Consider the following 16,066-nt stretch of genomic DNA (forward strand, 5'->3'; position numbering starts at 1 on the left):
CCATATTCCCTTGCACACTGGATTAAGGCACATCTTGATCTGGACTTCGTCACTACATCTCAGGAACCGTCATCACGTACCCAATTTAATCCCCAGTCTTCCCTCACCGTCACCCACGTCAGTTCCCTTGTGTGTGCATTCTGATTGTCCTGCCCCTCATTGTTGTATTCCCACCCACGCCAGCCCAGGTAGCTCACGAAATCGTCGCGACATTGTTCGCTTCCCGATTACAGACTGCCACCGATACCTCAACGCTCTACCAACTTTCGTCTTTAGGGGTATTTTACTCAATGGAGCCTACCGAATACACCTGGGAACTCAGTTTACTTTAGCCAGCTTTTTAGAGCTGCTGTTTCCCAAACACTGCTTTCTCAAAGTCACATGGGGGTATACGGCTACTCCTAGTTATGGATCCAGGACTATCCTCATCCAGCAACGTCTCTCCAGGGCCTGGGCCGCAAAGCAATCGAAAAGAACGCGGTGCCATTGCAGCGCAGGTAAGTCGGGCTTGTTTACCGTGCCATTGAATCAGGGGTCTAATGACTTTGCCTGTCTTTCCTTCACCTCTTTCGCCCTTCATTTCGATGTTTGTTTTCTGTCAATATCAATCTCGGATTCCATTCCTAGCTTTCAGTTGCTTTGGATATCTGTGTTGTTGTCATGTTTCCTACCTTTCTCCTCAATCCATGCTGTCAATTCGAGTGTTGCACTGCCGAGCCAAGTGACTAACAAAAACCCAGGCTTGTGAGACGTGTCGCAACCGAAAACAAAGATGTGATGAACAAAGACCAAAGTGTGGCACATGCCAGAGATTCAAGCTCGACTGCCGATACCGAGAACCCCAACCAACAAAGTATGTTACTACGGGAGCCTGAATAAGCGGCGAGGATGCAGAGCTTGACCTGAATATGGCGTTGCTGTCGTCGTTCCCTGGGCCGCTCTCTTGACACAACTGCAATTTGCTAAACTCCGACAACAGGAAGGATAAGACTCTGGTTGAGATTCTAGACCGACTCAAGACTGTCGAAAGTAAGCTTGACAACCTGGGTCAAAGGGAAAATACGACTCCTCCCCTCTTCACCACCCCTCAACCTCCAGCCGTTTATTCCACCAACACGCCGTTACTGGTGGATCCCGACTCCCACGATCCTCTTCCAGGCACATCCTTACCTAACCATCCTACAAGTCCATCGCCCAACCGCGATACAGGCGGCTTTCGCTATGACTCGTCTGTGTCTAAGATGTCAGAATGGCCCGTTGTGCGCCAGATGTTCGAAAGCCTTGGCCAGAAGGCTCCATCCGCCATGGGTGAGATTCCTGCACTTCCGAGAGGACTTCGCGCCTCAAACGTTACCCTGCCACCCGATGGACTGCAGCCGGTCGGAATCCCAAGTAACAGCACCCTGCAGATACCCCTGCATCTCTCAGGCTCTACCTCGACCCTCAACCTTAGCCCCCCAAGTGTGGACTGGGAGACCATGCAAAGACTTAGCAAGGCTTATTTCGACGTCATCAACATGCTTCATCCTATCTTGGACAGACAGTGGTTCAACTCAAACGTACTGAGTTCAATCATCAATAATGGATTTCAAGAAGGAGCACTTTCATCCCTTGTACTACTTGTCTTTGCCCTTGGAGAGGTGGCGCTCACCACATCAGAAGTTCCAATCTCGGCTTACAAGCAGCGACCATCTGGAATCAAAGGAGGAACTATCGATCGGCCACCTGGTCTTGCTTATTTCAATGAGGCACGGAAAAGGATGGGGTTTGGAATAAGCGAAGTCAGCCTCGAAAACGTGCAGATGTTGGCACTTGCCTCGCTCTACTACTCAAGCTGCGGACAAGCTCTAGTCGGTACCTCTGCCTAGACCCTCGATACACCTTTCTAACTGATCTGCCAGGAATGCTGGAGGATGAGTGTGTATGCGTCTCTGGCCTGCCAGGGTCTGATAACGAGGTGGGAAACCCGACCGTTATGAGTCAACGCAGTCTGATTCTAATATCGTGTTGATAGCAAACCCGACGAGCTACACGGCCCCCAAACAGATCTGGTCAAACGAGTCTTCTGGCACTGCTCGATCATGGAAACGTAGGTTATTGATAACAACATGAGAAGGCATATTAACAGCAAGTGCAGGTGCTTCCACATGGAGTTTGGACTACCCCTGACTGGGCTAGAAAAGCTGGAGGAAACGATTGGCCTCCCTGACTTTAGTGGACCGATGACTGACGAGGACTATATCGTCAATCAACAAACACACTTTCATGAGCATTTCGCCTCTCAAATCGTGCTCCGAAGGCTCTCTGCCAATTTCCATTCTGTTCTCAACAAGAGTACGTCAAAAGAACGATGCACTAGCAGTCTTAGTGACCGCACACTAACGAACTCCTTCAAGCCTTTGGCAAAGATGCTTCTCTGCCCCTTACGGGGTTCGCTCCTTTCAATATCTCTTCAAGTCCCGGGACCGCAGCTGTTATGAAACAACTTGACGCGCAGCTAGACCAGTGGAGGGGCATGCTACCCAGCCATCTAAGGTGGCAGGATAACCAGGATGTAGCCTTCGCGGAGCCTTCACATAATGCCTTTGGTGAAGTATATACGGAAGAATCTCTCCAGAGCAATTACATGTTCACGCCGGATCTTGACACTCCACCAGCCACGTATCCGTTCGCGGCCGACATACAAACCGCACTTCTTCGAACACGATACAGCTACAACAAACACCTCATACACAGGCCCTGCGTTTTCAAAGCTCTTCATCACCCTGAGAGCATGACTCGAGAAGATGCTGAAGGTGCGGCCGAATGTCTCAAAGCCTCGGTCAAGTGGCCCATTGCCTTATCACCCCCATGTACCAACAAACGACTTGTGCCGATTACTTTCTTCTGGTCACAGAATCTGCTGGGTGTTCTAATTCTGTTACATTTATCGCAGCAGCATCCCATGTTGAATCGGATACGATCGTCGCTTTGCGGGCAACGCTTCGATATCGAAGCCTCCCAAACTGTCACAGCATACATAGACTGGCTACGCGACATGAAAAAGATAGAATCAACGGCGAACTGGTGCTGGAATATCGCTCGCTTGGTCTATCAATTGGACGATTAGATGAAACGAGGCAAGGTGTTGACATACCTCCCCTTATGATTACAGCCGTGGGAGCGGGGCTGGGTGATAGATTTTGGCGATACGGCTGCGAAACGAAGCATAGCATGATTACTTGGACGCTAGGAGTCGAGCGAATCTCCCCATGGTCTGATCGAATTGATTATGCAAGTCCATGCAAGAAGACTATAGAGAGGCTCATAGGAATTGTGTTGATCACATTCAAGGAAGAGTTGGGAAGGATTTAGTATTTAATCGAAGCGAAACAAACCATCCACCATCGTCATGTGTTTGATTTTAACAACCTCACCACATATCGCACATATCGTCCGGCTGAGTTTCTAAGACTGTCTGGTTTCACTCATGGCGGCCTCTTTCAGTTTTGAGAGCCCACGGCATGCAATGGGCCTCTCAACGCTGATATCTTGCATGCTTGAGCAGCCCACTAGTGCATATATCCGCAACCCAACAAACTTGGCTCTAACGGAAAGAGGCTTTCTGCTATAAATTCCATCGATCATGGCGAAGAAGATAGTGTCATACGTCCATGCTCATGGGTCAGCAACCCATTGCAACGATGCAAACGGTGTCAACAGGGGCATATACCATTATGACGTAAGTCGCAAGTCATTCTTTTCTTCCTAATTCCTGCTCTCGCACTACTAGCTCGGTTTTCATAACGAAGTCCGAATCCGTACCTGGCTGGATCGCGTAAGACAGTGGTCATGATACAGTCATGGGGAGTTGTTGACCTGTAGGAAGAGGAGGGTGTATAGCCATCGGAGAGGTCCGCACTCGATAAGCAGTCACTGACGGCCCCAATAATGCTGATTGTCTAATTCCCAAGAACATCTCCAAATGGGCCAAGGGTTTCTGACATCAATCATTCAAGCTCATAATCGAGTAAGTTCATTCTAATTTAGTATATTAAGATAGTAAAAGTTTAAGTTCATGCATGGTCCTACCGTTAGTATTCGTATCCATACACACAATAAAAGAACCGACGTACCCTAGGCTCAAGAGTTAGGAGCTTAAGTAATTTGGCTTTTATCTACATGAAACTAATAGTTCGACATTAGAGTTTTCCAGCTGAAAAACCACGATATCCCTCGTGTATGTATAGATCGGAATCGCGGCCCGAGCCGAGCAGGCAGGCCCAGGAATCACATATCTCTTTTTTGGTGTCGCACATGGTCTTACCCATAGGAGTTTCCAAAGTCTAAAGCAGGGAGTTATCCGATACAAAAGCAAAAATGGCAGTGTCTTGAAATGCATGCCCCCAACACAGTGTGCATTCTTTTCCCCTTTGCCAAGGATTCGTAAATGCGACTTCTATAAGGCGGATCAAAGTGCAAAAATGGAGCTCGAGGTATCAAAGCCAATAAGGTTTCTTACTGAAAGTTAATATGAACATCGAATCGTAAGTTCTAGGCCCGTCTTAGTTGATGCTTTTATTACGAGGCGCTTGTCAGCTTTGGTGATTGAATCAACATACAATGCCATTATCTACCTATGTAGCTGAATGGTAGAATCGTCTTAGCAGGTAACCGTATTGGCTGGTCACGTATTTAGACGCCGGCATCACTTACTAAGATTGTTTCGGCTAGGGATGCTGTCGTGACGTAATTGAGGTACAGAATCATGTAAATTGCCATCGCGATCTTATCATAGCTCAAAGTTTTGACACAAGGCGCTCAGTAACTCCGATATCTATCCATTTCGTCTCCGTCACACTTCGTACCTCAATCCATGTCTTCCATTTCTGCATGTTGGATCAAACATCGTCCTGCAGTGGTTTACCAAAAGTATTTCCCTTTCTGCCGGGCCTTTGAATCCTGAGCAGCACTGTACGACTGTTGATCAGAGCGAGGGCCTTGTCCGTTCGAGTTTGAATCACCGACATGGTCCATCTTTCTGACCATTTGCAATGCTGGCTCAGAGATGGCTCTGAAAACGCCCTGGCGGTGTAGGATTTCAGGCGTCCAATGTGTTTTATCGCCGAATTCTAGACCGATGTTCTCTTGGAATATCTCTTCTGCTTGTACAGATGAAATGCTTGTCTCAAACCACTGGCCAGGCCGGCCATTTGCAGGCGCTGTTACTGGAACTGACTGACCACGATAAGTTCCTCTGGGGATACCAGGAAGCTTCTCGACTCGTCGTATCATTATAACCTTCAGACAGCTAGGGCCCCTGCCTCCATTCCGGTACCGGGCTTCGTGACATATTCTGACCCTGTCGACGGTCAAATTCGAGATGCTCTTCGGTTCGGTACTGATCACGAGCTCGCCCATCTCATTCGTTCTAAGGAATTAGTTTGGCACCATACCAACTCAGTAGGCTAGGTGACTCACTCGATACTCAGGGAGCGCACCAATGATGCAGCAAACTCTTCCATATCATCGGCCATCCCCTCCATATACATGCGGGAGACAGAAAATTTGATATCCCATGCACGTCGAGTGCAATGCACGAAAGTCTTTGAGACTTCAGTCGTCGGCGGGAAGTATTGATGCCCGAAGGTATCGGCATCAACTTGCACGATAACCTCAGGTGTCTTTCCGGCGAAGCAGTGAAATTCGTAGTAAACTCGTTTTCCCGTCAGTATCCATGGAGATCTTCCACCAGACATCCGAGGGATCGAGTTTGCTTCTGCTCCGCTGGTTGTGAGGATGGGATAAAATCCTATATGCGGATTTTGGGAATTTAGAGCCTCAACAGTTTTATCAACAGCCCACGATGGAGATTGAGATTGACTGTCATAGACCAAACCGGGAAATATATCTTTTCGGCACAGCCGCCCAAATTGAGCTTGGATGCTCACTTTCCCGGGGACTATTTGTAGAACTTCAACCAACTTACGGAGCTTGTTCTCAACCTGTGACAGAAACTCGCTATACTCCACCTCAATCGCTGATGGCATGTCTATTCCCGGAAAAATTCGTAAGGCCGGTGAGACTGGGTCAGTCTTGGGTTTCTCAACCAAAATTGACTGGTTCCTGTCGTGCTCTTCTCTCTGCTCAGCCGGGATAGGGTTGAGGCTGGCAATAACCTCGGATGCTGGCGTTGCTGAACGCTGAGTTGCAGAACGATTGCCGGGGACAAATGTGACAGGCACATTGAACCCGAAGGTGGGCTTGTCGTCTCGATTGTCGTCTTTCTTCTTTGAGGCTACGCTGGCCCAGCTTAGCCCAGAGCCGGCTTTCTGTCTCATGGTATCGAATAGTGTTTTCTCCCGAAGGTTTCTTTTGCCGAATGTGACCTCAGAACGAGTAACTGGATCCTCTGATATAGTCTGAAGTTTAGTTCCGCGATCGTGCAAAGGGATGTTATCCATCAGTGCAGGAGTTGGGATGGGGCCATCATTAATGTCCATCAAATCCTTTGTAGCATTAGACTGCAGAACAGAAGGATTCGGGAAGCCGAGGGGCTCGAAACTGTTTTCTGGCATTTCCAAGCCCAATGGAAGTTGGCTCAAAGAAGCATGGTAATCTGATCCTGGCATCTGATCTTTGATATTGGCCGCCATAAGAGGGACGTCTTTAGTGTTGACGAACCTTGGCTCTTCAATACATCGTCGCGAGTCGCATGGTAGGCTTGTTGCTGTTCCCTCGTCCTGCTTTTCACTGTTCCCAGTCAGAAGTGAGGGTAGCTTCAGATGGTCATCATCTCCGCTGGACTCGATGCTGCAGAGCCAATTAGTGATTTTCTTGTTATTTCGAGCTTGGTACCTGAGATCTTCTAAGCACTTTCCAACTTTTGGTAAGTCAGTGCCGACATGCTTGAGATTGCGGTGTCCCTCAGTGCTGGCTGTGTTCTTGCCGACACTATCCGATTCTTGATGATGGATCTTCTGTTGGGGTCTTTTCTTCTCGATAGTAGGGATGGTACCAGAGCGTTTGTTTCCATATGAATATCCAGAGAATGGGTGAAATTCTGGATGCCAATTTGTCAATTCACCGGTCTCCGGAATCGGGTACTTGACGCAATCGGGAACAGGCTGCCGGTACCGATTGAGAGATTCCATTCTCAAGGACGCCGCACTGGCGATTGAGGTGTACTCCAGGTCCTCGCTCTGATCGATGCCGGCGGAATCAACATAAGTCAATTTGGATAGTCCCGTGTGTGTCATGTATCTGTAGCAGAGTGTAGCCGAGCTCGAAGTTTCAGTAAAGGCCATATGAGTGATAGTGGCCAAGGGGGCATCCTAAGCTCGGTTAGAAGAAGGACACAAATTGATCGCAAGAAATACCATAAAGCTTGCAAGAGTGTAGAGCTTTTGTTTTACAAAGCCCAGTGCTTGTTCACTTTCACTGCTGCCAATGTACAATAAGGAACCCTGGAAATTATATGTAATAACACATTTTGTCAGTGCTTGAAGGCTGTCGATGCTTGGGCCCAAAGGCAACACAAATCCCAAGGACTCGTAATTCGAGAGAATCTGCAGAATAGTGACGCCAGACGATTCTGGAACTCGCCAGACTGTTTTGTAAGGTAGAGTTTTGATGATGGCGGGATATCGGAACGCATCATATTGACTGAGTGTATCTTTCAGGGTTGTTTGGAGAGAAGGATAGGCAGTAATGTGTGAGTCCTCGACTATAACCTCGATATCGGGTTGTATAGCAGATGTACCTAGATCATCTTCGTCTCCGTCTCGTATAACAGCGTCAGCTTCTGATTCCATTAGCTCTGCTAGTTGAGAGTGCACCCAATCAGAGATTTCGCGCTGACAAGCCCTTGGGACAATGAGCTTAAACCAAGGGATCTCAGGTTCGTAGAGGATTTCAATGATCCCCTAATGGCAAGAGCAAAAGAAAAATATGTTAGTCGAAGTCTTGAAGAAACTTTCCATACTTACAAGGTCCTCATTTTCCTCGACACTCGCAAATATCAGCGCCACTCCTTTAGGGAGTAAAGGAGGGTTACAAGATACGTAGAACTCTACAATATCCATGGCTGTAACATGAAGGTGCTGCATGACTGGTGAATAACCGGTTTTTATATCCGTGCTGATAGGTCTACTCACATAGCAAGGTGTGGTTGAGGAATTGAGGAATGCTGAACACTTCAGCGTAGATGGTAGCGCTGACACATTAGCCAACCGGCACAGAACAGAGGGTATCTTGGTTTAAATACCCAAATAACAAGATACTTCAGTGATAGAGCACGTGTAAGGGGAGAAAGACGTTGGTCTTAACGACGCAGTGGCATGGACCGGCTTATGAAAGGAAGGCAGATAAGAAGGAAGGTTGATGCGAAAGACCAGGCAGGCCAAGGTAAAAAACTGGAAGGGAGGTGGGTGGAAGAAGAAGGAGAAGGAGAAGGAGAAGGAGAGAGAAACTTGGAGACCAGGAGATCTGCTTGATATACCTAGGTAGGTGGTTGCCTGAACAAACAGGAATAAAAGAAGGAAGCTGCCACCGGGCACTGCAGTCTCCCGCTACCTAAGCGGCAAGCAGCAGCTTCCATTAGCAAAGGCAGGTGCCAACAGTGTCACTATCTTTCTTTTACCTCGCCGAAAAGAACAGCCCTCCGTGATTCACTGCCGCGAAATACATCCCTCCTGCCGGGTGGCGAGAGGCAGAAAGTGGAATGACTGACGCTGAGGTGGGAGCACTGCATCGCGAAGGTAATGTGCCCTGCAAATGGGAAGAATACCTAATGCCTACATATCATGAGCATTAACAAGGAAGCTGGCTAAGGAATATAGATGTGCGCTTTAGTATCTCTGCTTTCGTTTTTAGAGATGGGTTAATAAAGGCGGTTGTCAAGTACGGCAGTTACATATTGAAAATGAGGAAGTATGAAGTTGGGATCTTCCAGCACCGCCCTAGCTTGATGCACCGCAAACTTCGATCAATAAAATATTCAAGTACGTGGGATTGTCTCATGACTAACTCAGGTGTAGGCACTCTATAGATAACCCAATTGATATACCGGTTTGATTTCTTTTCCCTGCCCACAGGGTGTTTTACCTGGTATGACAATATCTATACCTATCCAAATATATCACTATCTCTCGATTGTGGGGCATCAAGCCTCAGCACAACACAAAAAGAACCCCAAACACCTAAAACACCTCGGCACGTCCTTTCCCAGTGTTATGCAAGTAACCGAGACGGGTTACAGAGAAAAATTCAAATCCATCGTAAATTTCCAGGCCATGTAATGTGTCTAGAGAGCAGAAGAGTAGAGTATACAAGGAGTGGTATCGAGGGGGGCGATGGTCATCAAGTATTCGTAGACGTAAAGTCAAGAAGCTGTTTCAAGCTTCGGGAAAGAAACTGGGCCCAGCGAGTCGACTTGTCGAAAAGAGGTAATTGAATCGATCAAATCGCACATGCAGGGAGATGCAGTTTGTCAAATAAGTGAGTTGCGGACACAACAACTTGTTTGATGGGTGGCAGCGCAACAAGATTAGCTATTTTTATTGCGCGCCTTTGACGTTTTCTTTCACATTCAGCGCCCATCTCAGCTTGTTGAGAGTTTCCCTAGAAGCTTCTAGCAAAGCTTCTTGCTCATCTTCTCGCTTTCTGGCGTTGGTCTTGATATCTTTGAGGCCTTGTTCTTGGCTCTGTTTGTATTCCTCAAACATACGCGCAATCTCTTCCTTTTCGTGTCGAAGTTGCTTGATGTTGCTATCTTGCTGGTCGCACAGATCTCTAAGTGTCTGTATTTTGTCGTCGTCTGCTCGTCGCTCCTCATTCAGTTTGTCGATCTCGGATTTCATCTTGGAGACGGCTCGTTTGACTTCTTCTCCTTGATCTTGCCAGTGGGATGAGATGGCATTATAGCGACCCTCCATCAACTGCGCATAGCTAGTTGCTTCTTCGACTTGGGTCGTTGCATCTTTCCTCGTCTTATCCATCTCCTCCCTCCAGCTCTTTTCGCGTTGGAGAGCATCTATAGCCTTCTTCTTTTCTAGTTCGACGGTTGTTTGCAAGGTCTCCACCTGGCGTTCTTTTCGAGCCAGCAGTGTCTTAGTAACATTGGCCTCGAGTAGTCGGCTCTCATAATCGTTGACCATACGCTCAAGCTTGTCCTCAACCAGCTTGGCCGCTTGCTTGGCCTCGTCTGCTTTGAGGCGCTCAATCTTTATGTCGCGCTTCAGAGCTTCGTTGTCGCTGACAAGTTTGTTTATCACGCGACCGGTCTTTCCCAGACCGGCTTTGCCTATTGTCGAGTCCCATTGACTGTCTGGCGCTTCAGCGTTTTCTGACATGGCGGAATTATCTGGATCTGGAGTAGGCTCAACCACGCGCGCAGCACCAGTGCTCCAGCGCGAGGGTGTCGCTGTATGTGTGTCGTGTTCGGTCTTGGATTTGAGATGTGTCTGGTTGTGGAACTTGGAATCGGAGTTGGAGTTGGACAGGGCGCTTGTGGTACTGTTCATGCTACTGGAGAAATTGCTGTACTTGCTTTCGGGGCTAGACTCGGAGCCTTCAAAGCTCCGGACGCTTCTGATTGTGCTGGACCTGGCGACGGCCGGTTTATAGGAGGCAGGGCTCCGGGTTTTCATGCTGTTGATGGCGCCGGTGGAGGCGGGAGTCAAGGTCTTTTCCTCGTCCAAAGGAGTAGCATGTGGTTCGGTGGATTTACTTGCGACTGTGGCGGCGGCTGAACAAGGATAGGCTGGTGTTAGCTATTAGCTGCTTCATTGAAGTGGTAATGCAGTGAAGATTAGAAAACGAAATAGAAAAGTCGCTAGTGTGGAAAAGAGAACAAGGCTGACGTGAGGAGCCCAGTCACGTCAGGTCAAATCAAGCCAGACAGAACTGACGAGACGAGCAGGAGACAGGATGGGACGGGACGACAATTGTACAGTTGCGCTCCAGTTGAAGGGGTGGGGAGCTGTTTCAAGTGGATAATGAGGCATTGACGGACGGGTGGTAGGTAGTAGTTAGTTGTTGGAAAATGCAAAGACAGCAGCACGTATTGTTAGGATATCTAACAAAGAATAGACAAGACCAATCTCACAGCTCAAGTGTTGGACATACCGTTGAATGTGTCTTTGTGAATAGGGAAGTCCTTTTTAAGGAGACGATTTCGCATTGCAACGACTGATGAATTGACGTTAGTTCATGTGTTTAAAGCAGTGTGATCCTTTTGTATTGAAGAGTTGGTTGGTTGGTCAATGCTGCAAATAAAAAGGAGTAACTCATCAGCAGCAAGGCAACAGAACAAACAAATATAAGGCAGTGTGAAAGAAAGAAAGCAGAGGAGAAAATGAGACAGAACTCTTACTGTAATGTTAAGAACAAATAGCTGCATAATAAGCAATGTGAACACAGACATAAATTAACCCACACTAATAATAACGGGCGACAAGCAAGGGTCCCATTCTTTGTTTTTGTTCTCAAGGGAAGACTTGCTGGGGGTTTCTGATCTTCATCAGTAAGGTACGTACCTCGTGATAGTGTTGGCTCCCGCTGGCTCCCGTCTGCCGTGGTCCCCGTTTGTGCCGTTACAGTACGGAGTACCTATAGTAGGTAGGTAGGTAAGTTATCTGCCGTTGAAATCCAAATGGTTGGAGGGACGGGAAAGGTAAATATTGGCATGCGCCGGTCGAACTGTAAAGGAGCCTCAGTGTCGATCAGTATCGTGAGAGAGGTAATAAACAAAACAAAAAACGTTCCGTCAGGCACACCCAAAGGAATATTTTAGAGAATACCAACGTCACGGGTCTCCAATTAAAGACCATGACTATTATAGTACGTACTATACCCCAACAACCATGTTCTCCTGATGGCACAGCAACATAAACCTCCATCATAGCACAAGACACGCAATCCAGTGTTTACACTTCTTCCCCCGGCTCAGCAGTGACGCCCATGGCCGTTTTTCTAAGGGCCAAAGGTCCATCTTCAAGTGCAAGGATCTCGGAGTTCGTGTCACTTTATTAACACGGCGACTCTGAGTCTATGCTCAAAATGATACTCCGTACTTGACACAATATTACTATGTCTTGCCTTAGATCAAATCAAGCCAAGCCAAGTCTATCTTATCTTCCTCCCAAAACCATGCTTGGCTATGGGTAATGATAGATGTGCGTCTGATAAATTGTTTTACAGCTTTACAACAGTTAACCTAGACAGACAATGCCGTCCTCCCCATCCTCGACTGGTATTTAAATCCTGTGTCTACCCTTGAACGCCGTTGAATGCCTCATTTCGTGATTTAGTTTTCTGTCATCCTGAGACAGTTGTCCACTCCAGGCCCTCTGTTTCTGCAGCTAGTGTGCTTGAAAAGTAACGTCAAGCCATTCCTCCGTGTCTTGTGGCTAGAGCAACTCCATACATCCATCATCTTGACGATTTAATAAATATTTTGATACAACCGGATAAAGTAGCAATCGCGTATCCTTACACTGTCCATTAATCGATCCATTATGACTTCGGTGATGAAACTAGCAGCCCGCTTCAAGCGGTGATAGCAGGCGATGCAGACTGTCCAGGATCACCAGCATTTCGTGCAGACTCCATGAAAGTTGGCCGATATTTGGTCAAATACTTGCCTGCCATAGGTCTTGATTCTTCAACTGGTGACGGGTCAGCAGTTATCCTGAGACAAGGCTCCAATTCGACTTACATTCGGTCCAGATATCTTGCACCGTATCCAGTGCGATCTCTTTGACAGGTGGCCGCATCATGACCAAGTATAGCAGGCTTGTCAAAGCTAGCTGAACAACGCTGGGGTCGCGACACATGTGCTTCACGCGCGACAGGAGGTTCTTGTTTAGCTCGGGTATTTCACTCAAGAATCGCGTCAATACTTTGTCCTGAGGGTGCAGATATGGCAAAAATCCATCAATCAAACGCAAGCAACACTTTTCGTAGTGCAATGGTCGATCGCCGCCCTTTTTCTGTTGTAGTTTGTCGTTGTACCACTCTTCACAGAGCCATGAGACCGCTACATCAATATGCTTCCGGAAGTCCTCCATCACATAGGAATATAAAACGTCGCGAATATTGTTGCTGAGAGACTGGGGTGCTGATGAGCCACCCTCCTCTTTGATAGAGGTTTCCTCGAGACCGGCCACAGAGCGTGTTGCTAGTCGTGCCAGTATTGTCATCCAAGAATCCCGATTACCAGAACTAGCTGCTAATCTGCTGAAGCCAGCCTTGCTCTTCTTGGCCGGGTCTTCTAGTGACTTCATCATCTCAATTACCCGGGTGACTGTTCCGTTGCCTGCTGTTAGTGCCGTTTCTGGTGTTAGAGCACTAGGCTGATGAAGGTGGAATGATTTCAGTGTAAGGCCATCGTCCAATACCGGTGCATCATGCATGGGTGAACTATCTAGCTTGTTAAGGATCTGTTCTGTGTCCTCTGCCTGGTAGAAATCAGGCTCATAGTCATCATCGTCTTCGTCTACGCCCAACGGGGCGGTGTTGGGATTTAACTCAGGAGCCGGAGTATTGGCTAGGGCGTCGAGACGGCCGCGAATACCATCGACCGCTTTAGATAATACTTGAGGGTCAAGCCTTGACAGCGTGGTGACAGCGATCCTGGCGACCAAAGGAGCGGGAACTTGCGAGATATCGAAATTCTTTAGAGCAGTATTGTCGATGAGAGTGAAAACGTCTGCTAGGCTGTGGGGGCCAGGGCCCAACGGTGGTATTTGAATTTGCGCTGGGGATAATCGCTGTCGTTTGGCGTCATTGGCGTCTTGTGGCGCTGACTCGAGGGGGCGTTTCCGTCCAGAATCGTCAAAGAATTCCGCCATAACCTCCATCATGCGTTCTACGTGCTGCTGTATCCTATGGGTCATTGGATTGTTGGGATCTCGCTTCACAAGATGGATCAGCAACATTCGAGTTGTTTTCTCCATAGATCTAATCATGACGCGGGTCTTGGGGGTTAGAGGAGAGTTGGCGAGCTTGAGGGGATTGAAGTTGAGAAGAGCATTGATGATCCTGTTCGAGGTTCCTGGTCGTGTCCTCACGAGGATAGACATGCAGTTCAACGTTGAGTCTACGAGCAGAGCATCGCTGCAGTTTCGCATAGAGTTAGTTACACGGGCATTACAGTCAAAAGCGATCCTCTTACCTGCTCTCCTGCAGAGTTGCCAACATTCGGTCCAGGAGTCCGGACGCTTCAGCCTCCAAGTTCCGAGGATCAAGTGACTGATGATTTGGGGGGACTTTATCTAGCGAGACATCTAGAGTACCACCATACTGTTTCAACGTGTTAGCGACATCCCATTTAAATTGATCACCGACTCATACTCGTAGCTCAGAACCCGTCGCTGCTGTCTGTGCCAGAACTACACGTTGCGCAAACTTGATGCAACAGATCCTCACGGTAGGGCTAGCATTGTCCCATATCTTTAGAACCTTTTGTTTCACAGCTACCATCCTTTCCCAAGTGATTGTGTCGTATCCGTTGTTGATGCTATGTAGTCACATTAGCTAAATCTTGCATCTCGCAGGAAGTCTCATCATACATCCATCTCATCGCCAAGGGATAGATACTGGCAACGCATTGGATCACACTGCGCAGAACTTGAGGATCTTCACGCTCATTCTCGAGCATAGACTCCAGTGTTGGTAAAACATAAGGTTGCATTGTCTCCTTTTCTCCATTTGGTAGAGCGGGCGTCGAAAAAGCTTCAGCTAGAAATTCGGCGCCCCATCTTCGCAGCTCGAGCGCTGCACTTGGTCCGATGATAGGTAGTATTCCCTTGACAACACTGGGGTAATATTTAACATCTCCCAAAACCAACTTTCGTGCATCATCAAGCTGGCGGATCTGGTCCGACACTGAAAGATTCGCTGCCATAATTTATTGGTCAGATCCTCGGTCGCGGCGGTAGGTGTTGGCGGATGATAAAATTATAAGCTGCGCGTAAGTGTGCGATGAAGTGGTTTTTCGTAGATAAAGGTGCCGATGCGGCTCTTGAACCGTGGTCGCGCGACTAGGCTAAAGCTTTGTAGCTGTGCATGCTTTGCATCAACCGCTCAGCTTCATCAAAGGATCGGAAGTCGCGCGTGCCGTGGCGTCGTCATACACGTCCGGGATTCGTTCCGCGCTGTCGCTGTTGTTGTCGTTGTCGCTGTCAGGGTTGGTATATTCCAGACCTGAATCTTTGCAATGGCGACGCGAAAGCAAAGAATATGGAACGTGGAAACGGAAACAGACCCTTGCAAGCAAGCTCCACAAAGAACTTGGAACTAAGGTAAGGAAAGTTCAATAGACGTCACGGTCATGGTCCGCCCGGCCGATGTTTAGCCGCAAATATTCTTCTTACCTACCTCAGTACTACAATGGCGCATCGACATTCACTCGAAGCACATTCGAGATAGACCCATAACTCGCAGCATTTGAGCAATTGGCCCTCTTCAATTGCATTTTGACCTGGCTCAGGATAACTCTTATAATTGACAACTCGACAATCCAAAATGCCTACCAGGTTTGTTTATTGAATAAGAGTCACTGAAGTGGGCTGATCATGACTCTGAAACAGCCCGCACTCAACATACTACGATCGCCGTCTGCGACAGGGCCCTGCGCTTGTACGAGCACGACGGCCCTATCTTGTCAAAAATGCCGTGACAGGCCTTGGTCTCTTGGCTGTCGTTGGAAGCATCTGTACGCACAGAGAGAGAGAGAGAGCTCTGGTGATTGTCATCCTCTGCTAACGTGGTCTAGATTGGTATACGCTTAACGCCGTTGGTCAAGATAATTTCGAAGATGTCAAGGTCCCAGATGCGCCCGCGAAGCCATCTACATCCAAGTAGACAGTTCACCCAAGTGGCTCGGCCACATGTACGATTAAGCGCTGGAATTTCGACACGGGTGCAAGTTGAATAAGAGGGCAAATGGCAGCGTTGCTATTCATAAGACATACAGAGCAAAACGCCCATAAAACTCCCCATCCTTTCATGTATAACAGGTTTGCCAGCTGTTCTGTGCAGGGTGTGCATAAGTATATGAAGACCTTTGTACAGTGACAATCAA

The 16,066-nt window shown here is 48.0% G+C and overlaps 5 protein-coding genes across 5 annotated transcripts; 2 read left to right on the forward strand and 3 right to left on the reverse strand.

Moving 5' to 3' along the window:
• Positions 1-407: 407 nt before the first annotated feature.
• Positions 408-1,868, forward strand: J7337_001130 (uncharacterized protein; the record flags this gene model as incomplete). The annotated part of the gene is made up of 3 exons (XM_044818874.1): positions 408-497; positions 741-853; positions 980-1,868. 3 exons carry the CDS (start codon positions 408-410, stop codon positions 1,866-1,868), a joined length of 1,092 nt encoding a protein of 363 aa, XP_044686576.1.
• A 3,034-nt stretch (positions 1,869-4,902) lies between these two features.
• On the reverse strand, positions 4,903-8,087 carry J7337_001131 (uncharacterized protein; the record flags this gene model as incomplete). Its single annotated transcript, XM_044818875.1, has 5 exons — positions 4,903-5,410; positions 5,461-5,791; positions 5,969-7,313; positions 7,359-7,904; positions 7,968-8,087. 5 exons carry the CDS (start codon positions 8,085-8,087, stop codon positions 4,903-4,905), a joined length of 2,850 nt encoding a protein of 949 aa, XP_044686577.1.
• Positions 8,088-9,536: 1,449 nt separating this feature from the next.
• On the reverse strand, positions 9,537-11,161 carry J7337_001132 (uncharacterized protein; the record flags this gene model as incomplete). The annotated part of the gene is made up of 2 exons (XM_044818876.1): positions 9,537-10,726; positions 11,107-11,161. The coding sequence occupies 2 exons, from the start codon at positions 11,159-11,161 to the stop codon at positions 9,537-9,539; spliced, it is 1,245 nt and encodes a 414-aa protein (XP_044686578.1).
• A 1,367-nt stretch (positions 11,162-12,528) lies between these two features.
• On the reverse strand, positions 12,529-14,887 carry J7337_001133 (uncharacterized protein; the record flags this gene model as incomplete). The annotated part of the gene is made up of 5 exons (XM_044818877.1): positions 12,529-12,647; positions 12,698-14,097; positions 14,156-14,283; positions 14,335-14,500; positions 14,553-14,887. 5 exons carry the CDS (start codon positions 14,885-14,887, stop codon positions 12,529-12,531), a joined length of 2,148 nt encoding a protein of 715 aa, XP_044686579.1.
• A 620-nt stretch (positions 14,888-15,507) lies between these two features.
• Positions 15,508-15,846, forward strand: J7337_001134 (uncharacterized protein; the record flags this gene model as incomplete). Its single annotated transcript, XM_044818878.1, has 3 exons — positions 15,508-15,518; positions 15,573-15,697; positions 15,758-15,846. 3 exons carry the CDS (start codon positions 15,508-15,510, stop codon positions 15,844-15,846), a joined length of 225 nt encoding a protein of 74 aa, XP_044686580.1.
• Positions 15,847-16,066: the final 220 nt, after the last annotated feature.

The sequence above is a fragment of the Fusarium musae genome, chromosome 1 (assembly GCF_019915245.1).
Source record: "Fusarium musae strain F31 chromosome 1, whole genome shotgun sequence".
Lineage (NCBI taxonomy): Eukaryota > Fungi > Ascomycota > Sordariomycetes > Hypocreales > Nectriaceae > Fusarium > Fusarium musae.